Source organism: Nicotiana attenuata, chromosome 10 (genome assembly GCF_001879085.1).
Source record: "Nicotiana attenuata strain UT chromosome 10, NIATTr2, whole genome shotgun sequence".
Classification (NCBI taxonomy): domain Eukaryota; kingdom Viridiplantae; phylum Streptophyta; class Magnoliopsida; order Solanales; family Solanaceae; genus Nicotiana; species Nicotiana attenuata.
This window is the reverse complement of record NC_031998.1, coordinates 11,177,142-11,190,064: the sequence shown is the minus strand read 5'-3', so window position 1 is coordinate 11,190,064 and position 12,923 is coordinate 11,177,142. Positions and strand designations below refer to the sequence as shown.

General features: G+C 37.6%; 1 protein-coding gene across 1 annotated transcript; it reads right to left on the bottom strand.

Annotated features, from left to right (window-relative positions):
- Positions 1,550 to 5,540, bottom strand: LOC109233003 (actin-depolymerizing factor 2). The gene is made up of 3 exons (XM_019398729.1): positions 5,420 to 5,540; positions 2,341 to 2,606; positions 1,550 to 2,004 (listed from the first exon to the last, which is right to left on the bottom strand). The coding sequence occupies exons 1-3, from the start codon at positions 5,420 to 5,422 to the stop codon at positions 1,842 to 1,844; spliced, it is 432 nt and encodes a 143-aa protein (XP_019254274.1). The 5' UTR covers positions 5,423 to 5,540; the 3' UTR covers positions 1,550 to 1,841.

Genomic DNA, 12,923 nt, shown 5'->3' with positions numbered 1-12,923 from the left:
AATAACAATCAAAAAGATCTAATTTAGTCAAAAAGGCGGCATAATTTCTGCTTTAACTAATTAACTTCTCCCTGACTAAAAGTTTTTTTCTAAAACAAAGTCTACAACTTTTAAAAAAATGTAAACTAGTGAATTTAGTAAAAACCAATATTATAATTGTTACCTTACATAAATATATCGGCTAGCTTGCAGAATGTATATGTCTTTTTTTCTTATCTTCATGAATCATGCATTAATCTAAAAGACTTCTTCAAATCAATTTCACAAAAGTTTAAAGACGCCTAAGAAATTACAAGCTGTATGATTTTAATATATAGTGCAATCATTTACCTAAAAGAAATTTTATGAAAGAAAACATCATCTCTAAAGGCATTTAGGAGAAGGTTCTGTTGCAAATGGAAAATTTTAGAATGCAATTAAATCTGTTATAATAAAATATAGGTAGTTTGGTTTTGTCTTAGAAGACATAACTAGATGAAAGTCAGGATAGTCACGGGTTGATAAACTGACCCGTTGAGTGACCCAATTTGACCTGTTCCAGAGATGGGTCAGTTTGGGTTACAACCCAAATTGACCCGGTAAGAAAAAATCACTGACCCAACCCGTTAAAGTTTGGGCGGGTTACACGATTATGGGTCAAATTTGGCACCTCTTCATTAGGTGTATGCACTTATATTGCCTTTGTTCAAATCATACATACTTATGTATAATTAAAGTACTTTTAATTAATTGTAATATTTATTTTAAATTTGCACTGTATATTTTTCAAAAGAATAGTGATGCAATGACATTCAGTTTCTTACGATTTTGGATTCACTTAGTTATGCACTACATTGCTCTTTGTTTGGACACCAGGTAGCCTTAAAATCACTTATCGTAAAATTTACTTTTATGACGACAATATCTTAAGTCATCTTGCGTGTACCTCAATTAATTTGCTCGGTACTTGCTACCTTCCATCAGCATATATAATCACTAATTCTGTTCACCAAGGCGCGGACAGAAAGAATTTTTTTCATCTCTATTGGAATTTAGATCTTAGTTCCCCGCGGTTTTCACCTATTTTATTGGCCGCTAACCCACACCCTTAAATGCCCTCCCCAAACTTCCAGTATCATAGGCAAACAGATCCACAATATCAGAGATAAAGGGTAAGGTTTAATGAAGTTTTACGAGAAAGACATAATCTACAGTTGCATAGTTCCCTTCCCCGAATGAAATGATCAATAGAGACAAGGCATATCACAATTTAATGGAATAAGTGCAAAGGTAAATCCAAGCTACAAAAACCACCTACGTAAGAGTAAAAATAGATACAAGAACATTATTTTACTCTTAGACAGAGAGAATAACATATCAAGAATCTGGACACTCGAGTTTTGCCATGTGGTAAGGCCTCATTGCCACGATACATGTTCTGATATAGACAAACTCATATAATTATAGTCAGCTAATTTTAGTTTCGCAACAAATTAAATATCAAATATTTTTGAGAATGCACAACAAATTAAAGTGGAAGAACAAGTCAAATTATTATTCAAAATGATGATGCACAAAATGAGAAGATGTTCCTTGATTTCATGAGTAACAAACATATATAAAAGATTACTGAAGTTCACTGAGAAGTTAAAAGGAGCAAGATGAACTAAAACTCAAAATAACAAAGTAGCTCCTTGACTTCATGAGTAACAATATGACATATTAAAGAGTATTGGAAGTTCTCTGAGAAGAAGAGACTTAAAAGAGTAAGACGAACGCGAACGACAAGCCAATAGTATAACTAACCACGTTCTACTTCCCACAAACTATAATCACTTAGCTTAAGCAAGAAACTCGTGCACTCAACATTCAATTCCACCAACTCGGCTTCTGAAAACATCAAGCCCCATCTCTGTAGGATCAGTTGCTTGCAGCTCTACCTGGAAACCGTCAAGCTCTCTCTTGAACCTGTCTTTGGAGCTTGCATAAATCATCTTGCTTCTCACTCTTGCCGTGTCAGGTGACCTTTAACAATTGATTCAACAAGACACACAAAAAGTCACGCCAGCTGGCAAAGAGTAACAGGGGAACAATGGAAGTCTAAAGGGCAGCCCGGTGCACTAAGCTCCCGCTATGCGCGGGGTCCGGGGAAGGTCGGACCACAAGGTTCTATTGTACGCAGCCTTACCCTGCATTTCTGCAAGAGCCTGTTTCCACGGCTCGAACCCGTGACTTCCTGGTCACATGGCAACAACTTTACCTGTTACGCCAAGGCTCCCCTTCCGTAAGACTATGGAAGTCTAAATCACTATTTTATTTTGTGGAGAATGGTAAGATTTACTATATTTAATAAGAAATTACCAAGCAATGAAGAATATTCTGCTCTTCTGGACGTTTTCTTCAGTCGTGAAATCAAAGTCGTAGACAGCATATCGACACTCATCAGCAGGGAGGCCTGCAGTGAAATCCTCATAGCTTTCAGTTGGTTCACCAAGCTTTTCCACAACAACTTGCTTTTGCTTCTCTTCAATCTTATAGATGATGAACCGGTGAGTTCTTTTTGCCTTCAACTCTAAAAACTTCAGCTTGCAATCATCATGCACAGCCATCCCTGATGCTGCGTTAGCCTACAATTTGGTACAACATACAACATTACCCCAAACGTAATATAAGGCAACACATTGAACAGAAATACAGGGAATAATAATGGGATAAATACCCTATCTAGATCAACAATTTTGTCTTGCGCCTATTAATCATTAGGTTAAAATTATCCAACCAGTCTAATCACTCTTCAAGATATTCCTCCCCTTAAAGAAAAAAGAATCAACAAATAGAAGAGCAAAGAAAGGACCCGAAGCCTCCAGTATTTCAGAATTTTCAAGTCTTATTCATTTCTTCTAGAATTTACAATTCCCACTTAAAAGTCCTCCATCAAATAATTGTGAAGGAAACACATACAAGAGAGAGATAGCAATTGCATTTCCAACATAACCAAAATTAGGTTGGTTATTCTTCAATTCTTCTGCCTCAAAAGAGCAGAATACGTTATTTTTTAACGTTAGTGAAAAGACCACAATGCATAAGTCAAAAGATGATTTCATTTTCTTTCTCTTTTACTTTTTTCTTAGTGACAAAAAATGAAGATGGCAGAAAAAAATCGTCCACAAGTAGATATCGAAATTGCCATAGAAGTTGAGGCTAATTTGGAATTAGTTTCTCATTACCACCTAGAGAGAGGAGAAACAAAAAAAAAAAGGCAGACAGAGGCATCAACCTGTGAGACCTTACTATCACATCAATGAAATTAATACAAATTTCAATTGTAACTTCCAAGGTACAAGTGTTCCAGCACCAAAAATATCGGATAGTCAAGGCCAATGTTGTTCCAAAAATTTCAAGTCAGAATAAAGCTATAGATTCTTTTTTATTCGAACCTCATAAAAGTCAAACAACAGAATAAAGCACAGGTAGAAACTAGAAAGTGTTTGGACACACATGACTTGCAAATCAACGTCTGTTTTACAATTTGTCAATTATTTCAAGCTCAGCTTTAAATATAGAATCTAACGTCGAAAAACTAGTTTGAGAAGTATTTCAAGTGAAATAATGATTTTAACTCACAAGATATCAATTCTTTTTCCAAGTGAAATTCACAAATATTCATTTTTTAACTTCAACCAAATATAGTTCAAATGGAGCTTTATAGCCCCAATCTGAGCAAGAAATTTATCCAATAAACCGTAGGTTTTATCTCTCGACATCTCCTATTTTGGAACCCGAGATTTACCCTAAACTTTCAAAATAGGCAGAAGTCCTACCAAGGATAATATCTACATGCCTAGACATAGAAAAGTTACATAATCAAACCCACACAGCAAGAAAAGTTACATAGTCAAACCCACACGGGAAGACTGTGCATGCAGGACAGGCCTTTTGAAATATGTGGTATTAAATAAGCCATACCATTAGTGTGACCGTAAAACTTTTGAAATTTGTGGTCTACTGGTCTTAAACATGCCATAGCAATTGTGTGGTTACAAATGCTTCTATTCGCGGACTAATAGGGAAATAGTGTCAATCTTTTTGAAACGGAGAGAGTATCATTTTTTGGGAGAATTCCTAGCTTCAGTATATGTTGTCAAAACAACATATGTTTGTCCAAACGGCAGGCTACATAAGTTTGCAGCCGCAGGTTCAAAGAGTCAAACAAAAGACAGTTAAAGATCATTCAAGTAAAGCAAAGACATTCCTTTATGCAATTATGCTTTTAAAAGAAGTTACTTAGAGCAAAGGAATCCATCAACTCCACATTGCATGATATATTGATACTTGACAATGCATTACAAAAATCAAGTCAGTTAAAGTAACATAAGATTTGATTGCAAAAATGCAACTCATATAAGACATTAGCAAAGCTGCTCATCAAAGGAGGAACAGATGGTTAGTGATCAAACTCTTAAACTGTAATATCTGGTAGCACTCATGAACACATATCCATGTATCAATAAATAAAAACTAATATATGTAACAATGTTATCATTCGTATGACGTACAACGAATTTTGCATAAATGATATTGACCTATGAGCATAATTCAATTTATACCTCATTTCAATATGAAAGAGATTTTAAAGATCTATTTCTTAAATCAAAATTAAGGAAAAACTGAAAGGAAATAGTACATTTATAATTGCGCATTTTAGTTGGGAGTAGAACTAGAGAAATTAAATAATTTTTTTTTTATAAGACAACTGTGATTGCTGTATGCCCTTGGTGACTAGGTTAACTCATCCGTATCATTCAAGCAATGAATTGGTATGCATCACTGGGCGAAACCCATTTTCAACCCGCCAATTATCCTTTTTTTGAGCGGATAATATGGGTTGATCCATATTTGACTCGCTTTTAATAATCAGGTATCCAACCCATTTTTTATCAGATAATATGGGTTGATCCATATTTGAGACAATTTTAATAAATCAGGTCCAACCCATTTTTTATCAAATAATATGGGCGGATACTTCCAAATTTTATCCATTTTTTTAGCACTAGCTACACCAAACCCTTAAGTTAAATACCAAAAAAAATCACCACAACCAAGTGGCTACTGAAACAAAGATCTGAAGCTGGATTTTAGAAATCTCACAAGCTGTCTTCATAGTTCTTAGCATAAAGCTTAATGTCTATCAAAAAAAATCTCACAAGCAAAAAAAAAAAGTGTCATCATAAACCACCAAATATTCATCAATCTATAGCATAAACTGAAACCAGATCCATAACACTTTAAGCAATCGGAAAACTAACTTGTAAATTTCATAATTAAGTATAGAAATCGTGTCTATTATGCATATCCTTTAACAGATCGAAGTAGTAGCTCTTTATAGATAAATTTAAGATTTATGCAAAGAGTTAAAGGAAAAAAAATAGTATCGACTAACCATGATTTTGAAGGAGAGAGAGCGGATTGAAGAGATGAGAAAATTTAGGGCTCCGATAAAGTTGGTCTTTTCTCGTCGATGATGAGACCAGATACGAAGAAGGGGGTCCTTGTTTTTCCCCTTTCTTTTCCTTTTTATCTTTTTTCCTCTAAATTATGTGATTTCTTTTTTATTTTTTTTTTCATTTTAACATGTCTCAAAATACTTCGTTTGGAAGGAAATTAAGGTGAAAATGTTTTTGGCTAAACTTTTTTTAAATTTGACTTGAACAAAATTTTGGCCCAAAAAAGATTTCACCTTTCACAAAATTGAAGAACTTAAGTGGGCGTTTGGACAAAAGAATTGTAAAAATCCAAAAAAAAAAAGTGAAGTTTTTTTTAAATGAAAACGGTATTTGAAAACTATAGTTGTACTGAGACATGAATACAATTTTGGGTTTCTTTTTTGAATTTTTGTGAGTGATTTGAAGTGATTTTTTTTTTGAAAAATAGCTTTTTGGGAGTTCTTCATATTTTTTAAAAATTACGAAATTCATCTTCAAATGAAAATTGAAAATTTCTTGGCCAAATATTGATATTCAAAAAAATTGAAATTTTTTCGAATAACAATGAAATTCTTTTCATGGCCAAACGGGCCTCTATAAGTTTGTATTAAATTATTCACTAATTAGCTTTAATGTGATATTTACTCTCTTTTAAACAAATAGCAATTTAACATTTTATTATATCATTACTGATATACCATATAAATTAAAGTAACATATTAAACTTTGTTCCTAGTTAAACACTACTAACATAAAACAAAATGAAGCTATGTTACATTTAAAATATTTTATATCGTGTGCTTGAAGATTAAGAACTATTGACCGATAGAGGTCTAAGTGGGCGTTTGGACATTAGAATTGTACAAATTCGAAAATAAGTAACGTATTTTTTCAAGTTGAAAAGGATATTTGAAATTAGAGTTGTGTTTGAACATAAATACAATTTAGAGTTATTTTTGAATTTTTGTGAGTGCTTTGAAGTGAAAATTTTAAAAAATAACTTTAAGTGAAAATTAAATTAATTTTTTTTCGGGCCAAACACTGATTCTGAAAAAGGTGAAATAAAATTTTAAAAAAAAAACTTTTTTATGTCCAAACGGGCCCTATGTGTTTTTACTCCAAGACATTTTCAAGAGTTTCAAAAGCTTCTCATATACGAGTAAAATTTTGCACCATTTCATTATTTTCTTTTATCACTATCTAAAAGGAGACTTTACGTTTATAATTGAAAACAATAATAATAAAAATTGTAATATATGAGTTTAAATTCTTCTACTCTCGTGGTTGATGTTGATTGATTGACTGTTTTATTCTTATTACTGGAAAATTTTGGCCCTAAATTTTCGATTTTTGAGAAACACTTTTTTTTTTTTTGAAAAATATTTTGTTACTATGAGCTACCGTTTAGCAATTATGCCATGGTAGTTTCCTTCATAACAAAAAAAAAAAATGGGATGTCATATGCATATTACTTTTGTTTACCCTGGAATCCGGATAACAATTGAATTTATATGGGGTTTTAAGGATCCGTTAACTAAAAGATACAAAAGGTTTAGGTTGAGGAAAATAAAGATAAAGACTCAACAATTGCTGTTAAAGTAAATAATCGCAGAATATAATATTGCTTAGAACAATTGTGCTTGATAGCGTACAAGAATTTAGAGAGATGGTACTGTAGTGTAATGGTTTTCTCCGGTCCCCTCTTTATGGGGTCTTCTCCCCTTTTATACATTCTGATTAAGGGTAAAAATAAGGTAGGTAAATTGATTACATCGTGGATCCCTGTAATTACGCCTTAATGGCCTGAAGTGGTTGAGAAAATCACGTTTGGGCGAGATATCCGTCGACGCTTGGTTATCCGTTACGAGTCCGGCTTCCGACCTTGTGTGTTTCTCCATCCGGTGGTGACTCATATCGAGCTCTGTAACGGTCTCGAAATGACTCGACCTCGGTCGTAGACGTGGCCGTCGTTCTACCTTGCATCCAGGTCGGGTTCGATGGCCCCGACTTGCCCCGGACCGGACCCAACCCGGTCGGGCTCAAGCAAAAAAGGGTATCACCCAATACAGATAGTCCCCTCGTTTATTAGAGAGTAATGATAATAAACGATATGACCGGTAACGTGATGCCCGTGACGTACGGCCATACGCCAGGTGAAAAAGCCATCGAGTGCTCTGACCACGCCTGCTGCAGGCATTTAATGCTTCTCTTAATTATCTGTCGCTTCGTGTCAGTGGCTTCGCGATTCGTGCCACCGACTCATGGAAAAAGTATAAACGACCCTTCCAGGTTCAACATTTCTTATCTTTCTCAAATTTTGCGTTGGTTGTATTTTCTTTTCATCTCTTCGTAAAGCTTTAAGAAATGGCAAAAACTTCACAAAGCTTCTAGACCAAGCTCGGCCGCGAGCCCCGCTAGATCTGATGAACCTGCACCAGAACCCCCATTGAAAGCTTTCACACCGACTGGTTGCTCGGTATCTGCCGACTTCCAGGTTGAAAACCCATCATCGGTCCCGGGCCGCGGCGAACCGGCATCGGAGTATATTAGTCTAATCACTCCCGGTTGCCTAGACCGGGTGAGGGCTGAATGTAGATGGGAAGGGAAAGACCTGGTCGCCCCTTCCCGTGACGAGTCGATTATGACTCACGTTGAAGGGTATCTTAGTGTATATACATATCCCTTCACCTTAGGCCCCTTAGAACCCATTATAGTGGAGTTCTGCCGGCGGTACGAGGTGACCTTAGGTCAGGTCCACCCCTCGATGTGGCGGATCGTATATCTCTTTCGGTTTTTTGTCGAGAGAGTCGAGGGCGATTTTCCCTTTACCCTCGACCATCTTCTTCGATTATACAGCCCTCGAATATTTCGAGGGGGATTAATAAAACTGGCCCGCCGGGCTAGCAAACCCCCATTCTCCAGCATCGATGAAGACAAAGATCGAGGCTGGATGAGCAGGTTTGTCCGGATCAGGACGTCCGACCTGATTCCGGCCGATTGCATGCCATTTCCGGAGAGGTGGAACCTCAAACGTAAGTATTTTCTCACTGTTCACCTTTTAGAGTGTGTTTTCCTCAACTTCTCCCTTTTCTTGTGCAGCGGTGACCCAAACTCCAGCTGCCATCAAGGATCTGGCCGGCTGGGTAAACAAGATAGTGGCCCAGCGGCCATATTCGGAGCGAAACTGGAAGGAAATCTCCAAAGGTCGGTGGGAGGCGAAAAACCATGGTAAGCCTTCTTTTTGACCGGTAGCGCACCAAGTTAACGCATTTTTTCTTGTATATCGGGAATGCATCATAACCCTCGTGTTTTGCAGGCTTGCCCAAGGACGCGGAGATGAGGTCTTCAATACTATGCCCCCTTCCGGTTCCGGGAGAAAATAAAAGGCCCGGGGAGTCCGGTACGGACGAGCCCCAAAGGAAGATTAAGCGGACAAAAAGGGCCGCCCGCAAACTAAAAAGCCAAATCGTCTTGTCCTCCGAGGAGGAGGACGACAAAGAGGATGACGATGAGGAGCAGCCGGAGCTCGTCCGCCATCGATCCATTCGACCGGACCCCGAGCCGGTGGTCGATCCAGCTGAGGCTCCTNTGACAGGCTCCTGGACCCGGCTCTGGAGCTGAGCTATAGCCGATTGCTGGGCTTGCAGCATGTCAAAAATCATTTTAAGGTTGATAGTCTCTTCGCCGACTGCCTGGGCCCTCGAATCGTCCTCTCCCCGGACGCTATGCGATGATCCGGAGGCCTGATCAGTGTTGAGCGCCATCCGGGAACCGGCATCTATCGGGTTTTCGAGCCCGGGCATTCCATTGTTTCCTGTCTGCTGTTCAAGTTCGTTGTTGATTGATTGTGCCATTCTATGAGTTGGTAATTTGAATGTAAGATGGACTCTTTTGCAAAGAACCAGTGTATTGTGATGCGTCAAGAAAGAGTATCAAAGAGCTCACTAATATCCTTAGCCCCACGGTGGGCGCCAAACTGTTTACCCTGGAATCCGGATAACAATTGAATTTATATGGGGTTTTAAGGATCCGTGAACTAAAAGATACAAAAGGTTTAGGTTGAGGAAAATAAAGATAAAGACTCAACAATTGCTGTTAAAGTAAATAATCACAGAATATAATATTGCTTAGAACAATTGTGCTTGATAGCGTACAAGAATTTAGAGAGATGGTACTGTAGTGTAATGGTTTTCTCCGGTCCCCTCTTTATGGGGTCTTCTCCCCTTTTATACATTCTGATTAAGGGTAAAAATAAGGTAGGTAAATTGATTACATCGTGGATCCCTGTAATTACGCCTTAATGGCCTGAAGTGGTTGAGAAAATCACCTTTGGGCGAGATATCCGGCGACGCTTGGTTATCCGTTACGAGTCCGGCTTCCGACCTTGTGTGTTTCTCCATCCGGTGGTGACTCATATCGAGCTCTGTAACGGTCTCGAAATGACTCGACCTCGGTTGTAGACGTGGCCGTCGTTCTACCTTGCATCCAGGTCGGGTTCGATGGCCCCGACTTGCCCCGGACCGGACCCAACCCGGTCGGGCTCAAGCAAAAAAGGGTATCACCCAATACAACTTTATCGAGTAGTTACGTCTTGGTAACTTTATAGCTGTAAAATGCTCATTTGGTTATAAGGAGATTGTGGCCAAAAACATTTCTAAAGTAGACCATAACCTAAATTACATCCTTATAATACTATTGCGAATTATATATATATATATATATATATATATATATATATGTGTGAACAAATACATTCTTGATATTTTTAAAAGTGAGAAAGTTTTATCCTTCATTTAGTCACTATTAAATGACTAAGGCCAAACACATAAATAATCCTGTATAGTTGGCTCCAATTTGCATTTTAACATAACGCTAATACTATCCACATAACTAAAGATAGTACTTTTAGATGCAAATCTAAATTAGGACCCCAAGCTAGGGCTATGCATAATTGGTAAATGTCAGAATTATCGTACCGAAATCGAAAATTTTAATATTTTGATATTTAGTTTAAATTATTTTTTAAAAAGAATTGGTATTAGGTATGGTATTCAATAATGAAAAATAAAATACTGAAATACCAATATCATACCAAAACATATAGTCCCTCCGTTGAAATTTATGTGAACCCATTTGACTTGTCACGAAATTTAAGAAAAGAGAGAAGACTTTTAAACTTGTAGTGTAAAATGAGACACATATATTTTGTGTAGCTACAAATCATTGTATAAAGGTAAATTGTTTCCAAATAAAGAATGGGGTCATTCTTTTTGGCACGGATTAAATAGAAAATAGGTTCACATAAATTGAAACGATGGAGTACTAAGCTATACAATGCACATATAATTGATTATAACATAAAATATTAAAGTTCGTTATTTTTATAATTTACTTTAACCTTTACCATCTTTTATCCAACTATACCTGCCTTTCTCCCTTTTCGTTGGTTGTCTACTTATGTTTCAACCTTTCTCTTGTTTAGGTTTAATATTTTTGGTTCTCCCCCCTCCCCCCCCCCCCCCTCCTTTTTTACCATATTATAATAGTTTTATTTTTATATTTGTGAATACATTACTTAAGAATATTAAAGTTTATGGCTTTACGCACTAGTTAATATTTGAGCCGAACAAATGAAGTTACCAAACCAAATAACCTGAAATCGAAAGGAGAAAAGGTACCGATTTTAATTATGTATGGTATTGGTATAGCATTTTAAGGGTCGTTTGGTTAGGAAATAAGTTATCCCATGATTCATTATCCCTAGATTAGTTATCCCACCCTCCTATGGGGATCAAGAAAATACTACAACCCCGGGATAACTACTCCCGAGATTAGTTATACCAAGATTTTATCTTAACTAAACGTGGAATAAACTCATCTAAAATGTAATCCTGAGATTAATTATCCCTTATCACTCGTACCAAACCGTTTGACCAAAAAGTATTAAGCTTTGTGTTAAATTAATTAATAAGAATATAGAGAATAAATCTTAGCCAAGAACAAATTAACTCTAGACTAAACATCAGGGCACATCGATAGGAGAATAAGATGTAGTCAAGCTCGTGAACTTTCAAGATTTATAGAAGATATCAAATATAAATAATATGCTTACATTCATCATGTATTGTCCTGTGATATAAAAACAAAGGAAGAACGGAGGGAATGCCATTGATAGTTGCAAGATCTATCTTTATTGATTTAAGAAAGGCGATTACAAAGATTTGTCGCCAAGATATGCAATTTCTCGTGTTTTTCTCCTATAGCTTTCTCTGGTTCTTCTGCCTTTTTCCTCTGTAGGTCAAAGACCCTTTTTCTATCTTCTTTCCTCCTATGTATATCATCAGTATTCCCTGTTGTCCAATAGTCTTTAACTAGAGGACTTTCTTCTCCCCTAAGTATCACGACATTTACTTTGCCGTACAAGCTTTCTGATGGCTCGATCTCGGCGGTGACCAAGATACTCATCGTTATTACACCTTGTGGGTACAACCATGGCTTAGTCGACCCCTTACTGTTCCTTTTAGTGCTAATCCACGTATGGTAAGAGACCCCTCTTGGCGAGCTCGATGGGCAAACTCTGTTGATTCAAAAATTGGGGGAAATCTGAATGCTTCATGCGAGGGGCGAGAACCTCATGACGAGGTAGCGACGTAACGCTTCGAGAATTGTGTCGGACCGTTACGTCAGTTCAAAATTGGACCGTCACGTCAGTTCAAAATTGGACTATCACGTCAGTTCAGGATGTCATCAATATCCCCGTGCCCATTCCGTTTTCTAACTGGCAGCTCTTGGTTTTCCTGCTCAGGGCACTTATATCCTTATAAATAAGGGGGGAACTTCTCATTCGAATGTTACACTTTTCAATTGCTTGAGAAAAGAACTTCACAAATCTTCTCCTCTCTCTTTAGCCTCTTATATTTCTGCTTCTGCTAGGATTCGCTGTGGCCGTTGTCTTTTTCCTTCATCATCCTCGTTTCTTTGATCAAAGAAAAAAATGGCTAGTACTTCTTCTCACTCTGATAAGGCTGTAGGTTCTCCGATGCCGGAAAATAATATATCCTTACTCGAAGGGGGAGTAGAAGTGGTGGAAGACGAGGGGTTTCCGACGGAAGATGAGGTGGTTCCCCGCCTGGGGAAGGCGATGACTGATTTTAACAGCCCTGCCGGAGATGAGCCGAAGCCCATTCCTTCCACGATGGATGATGTGGCGCTCACGACGTTCAAAGCCAAACGGGGGATCCCTGATCACATAGAAATGGTACTAGCGGACAAGGACATAGTGCATTTACGCCGCTCGGGCTACTGCGCGTTCTATGCGTATCCCTTTGTCGTCGGGTACACACTTCCCCTTCCTTCCTTGGTGGTGGATTTCTGCTGCTTCTATGAGGTGTGCCCAGCTCAACTCTCTCCGTATGCGTACAAGCTTTTCCTAATGCTCATCAAGTACGCGAAGCTGGCCGG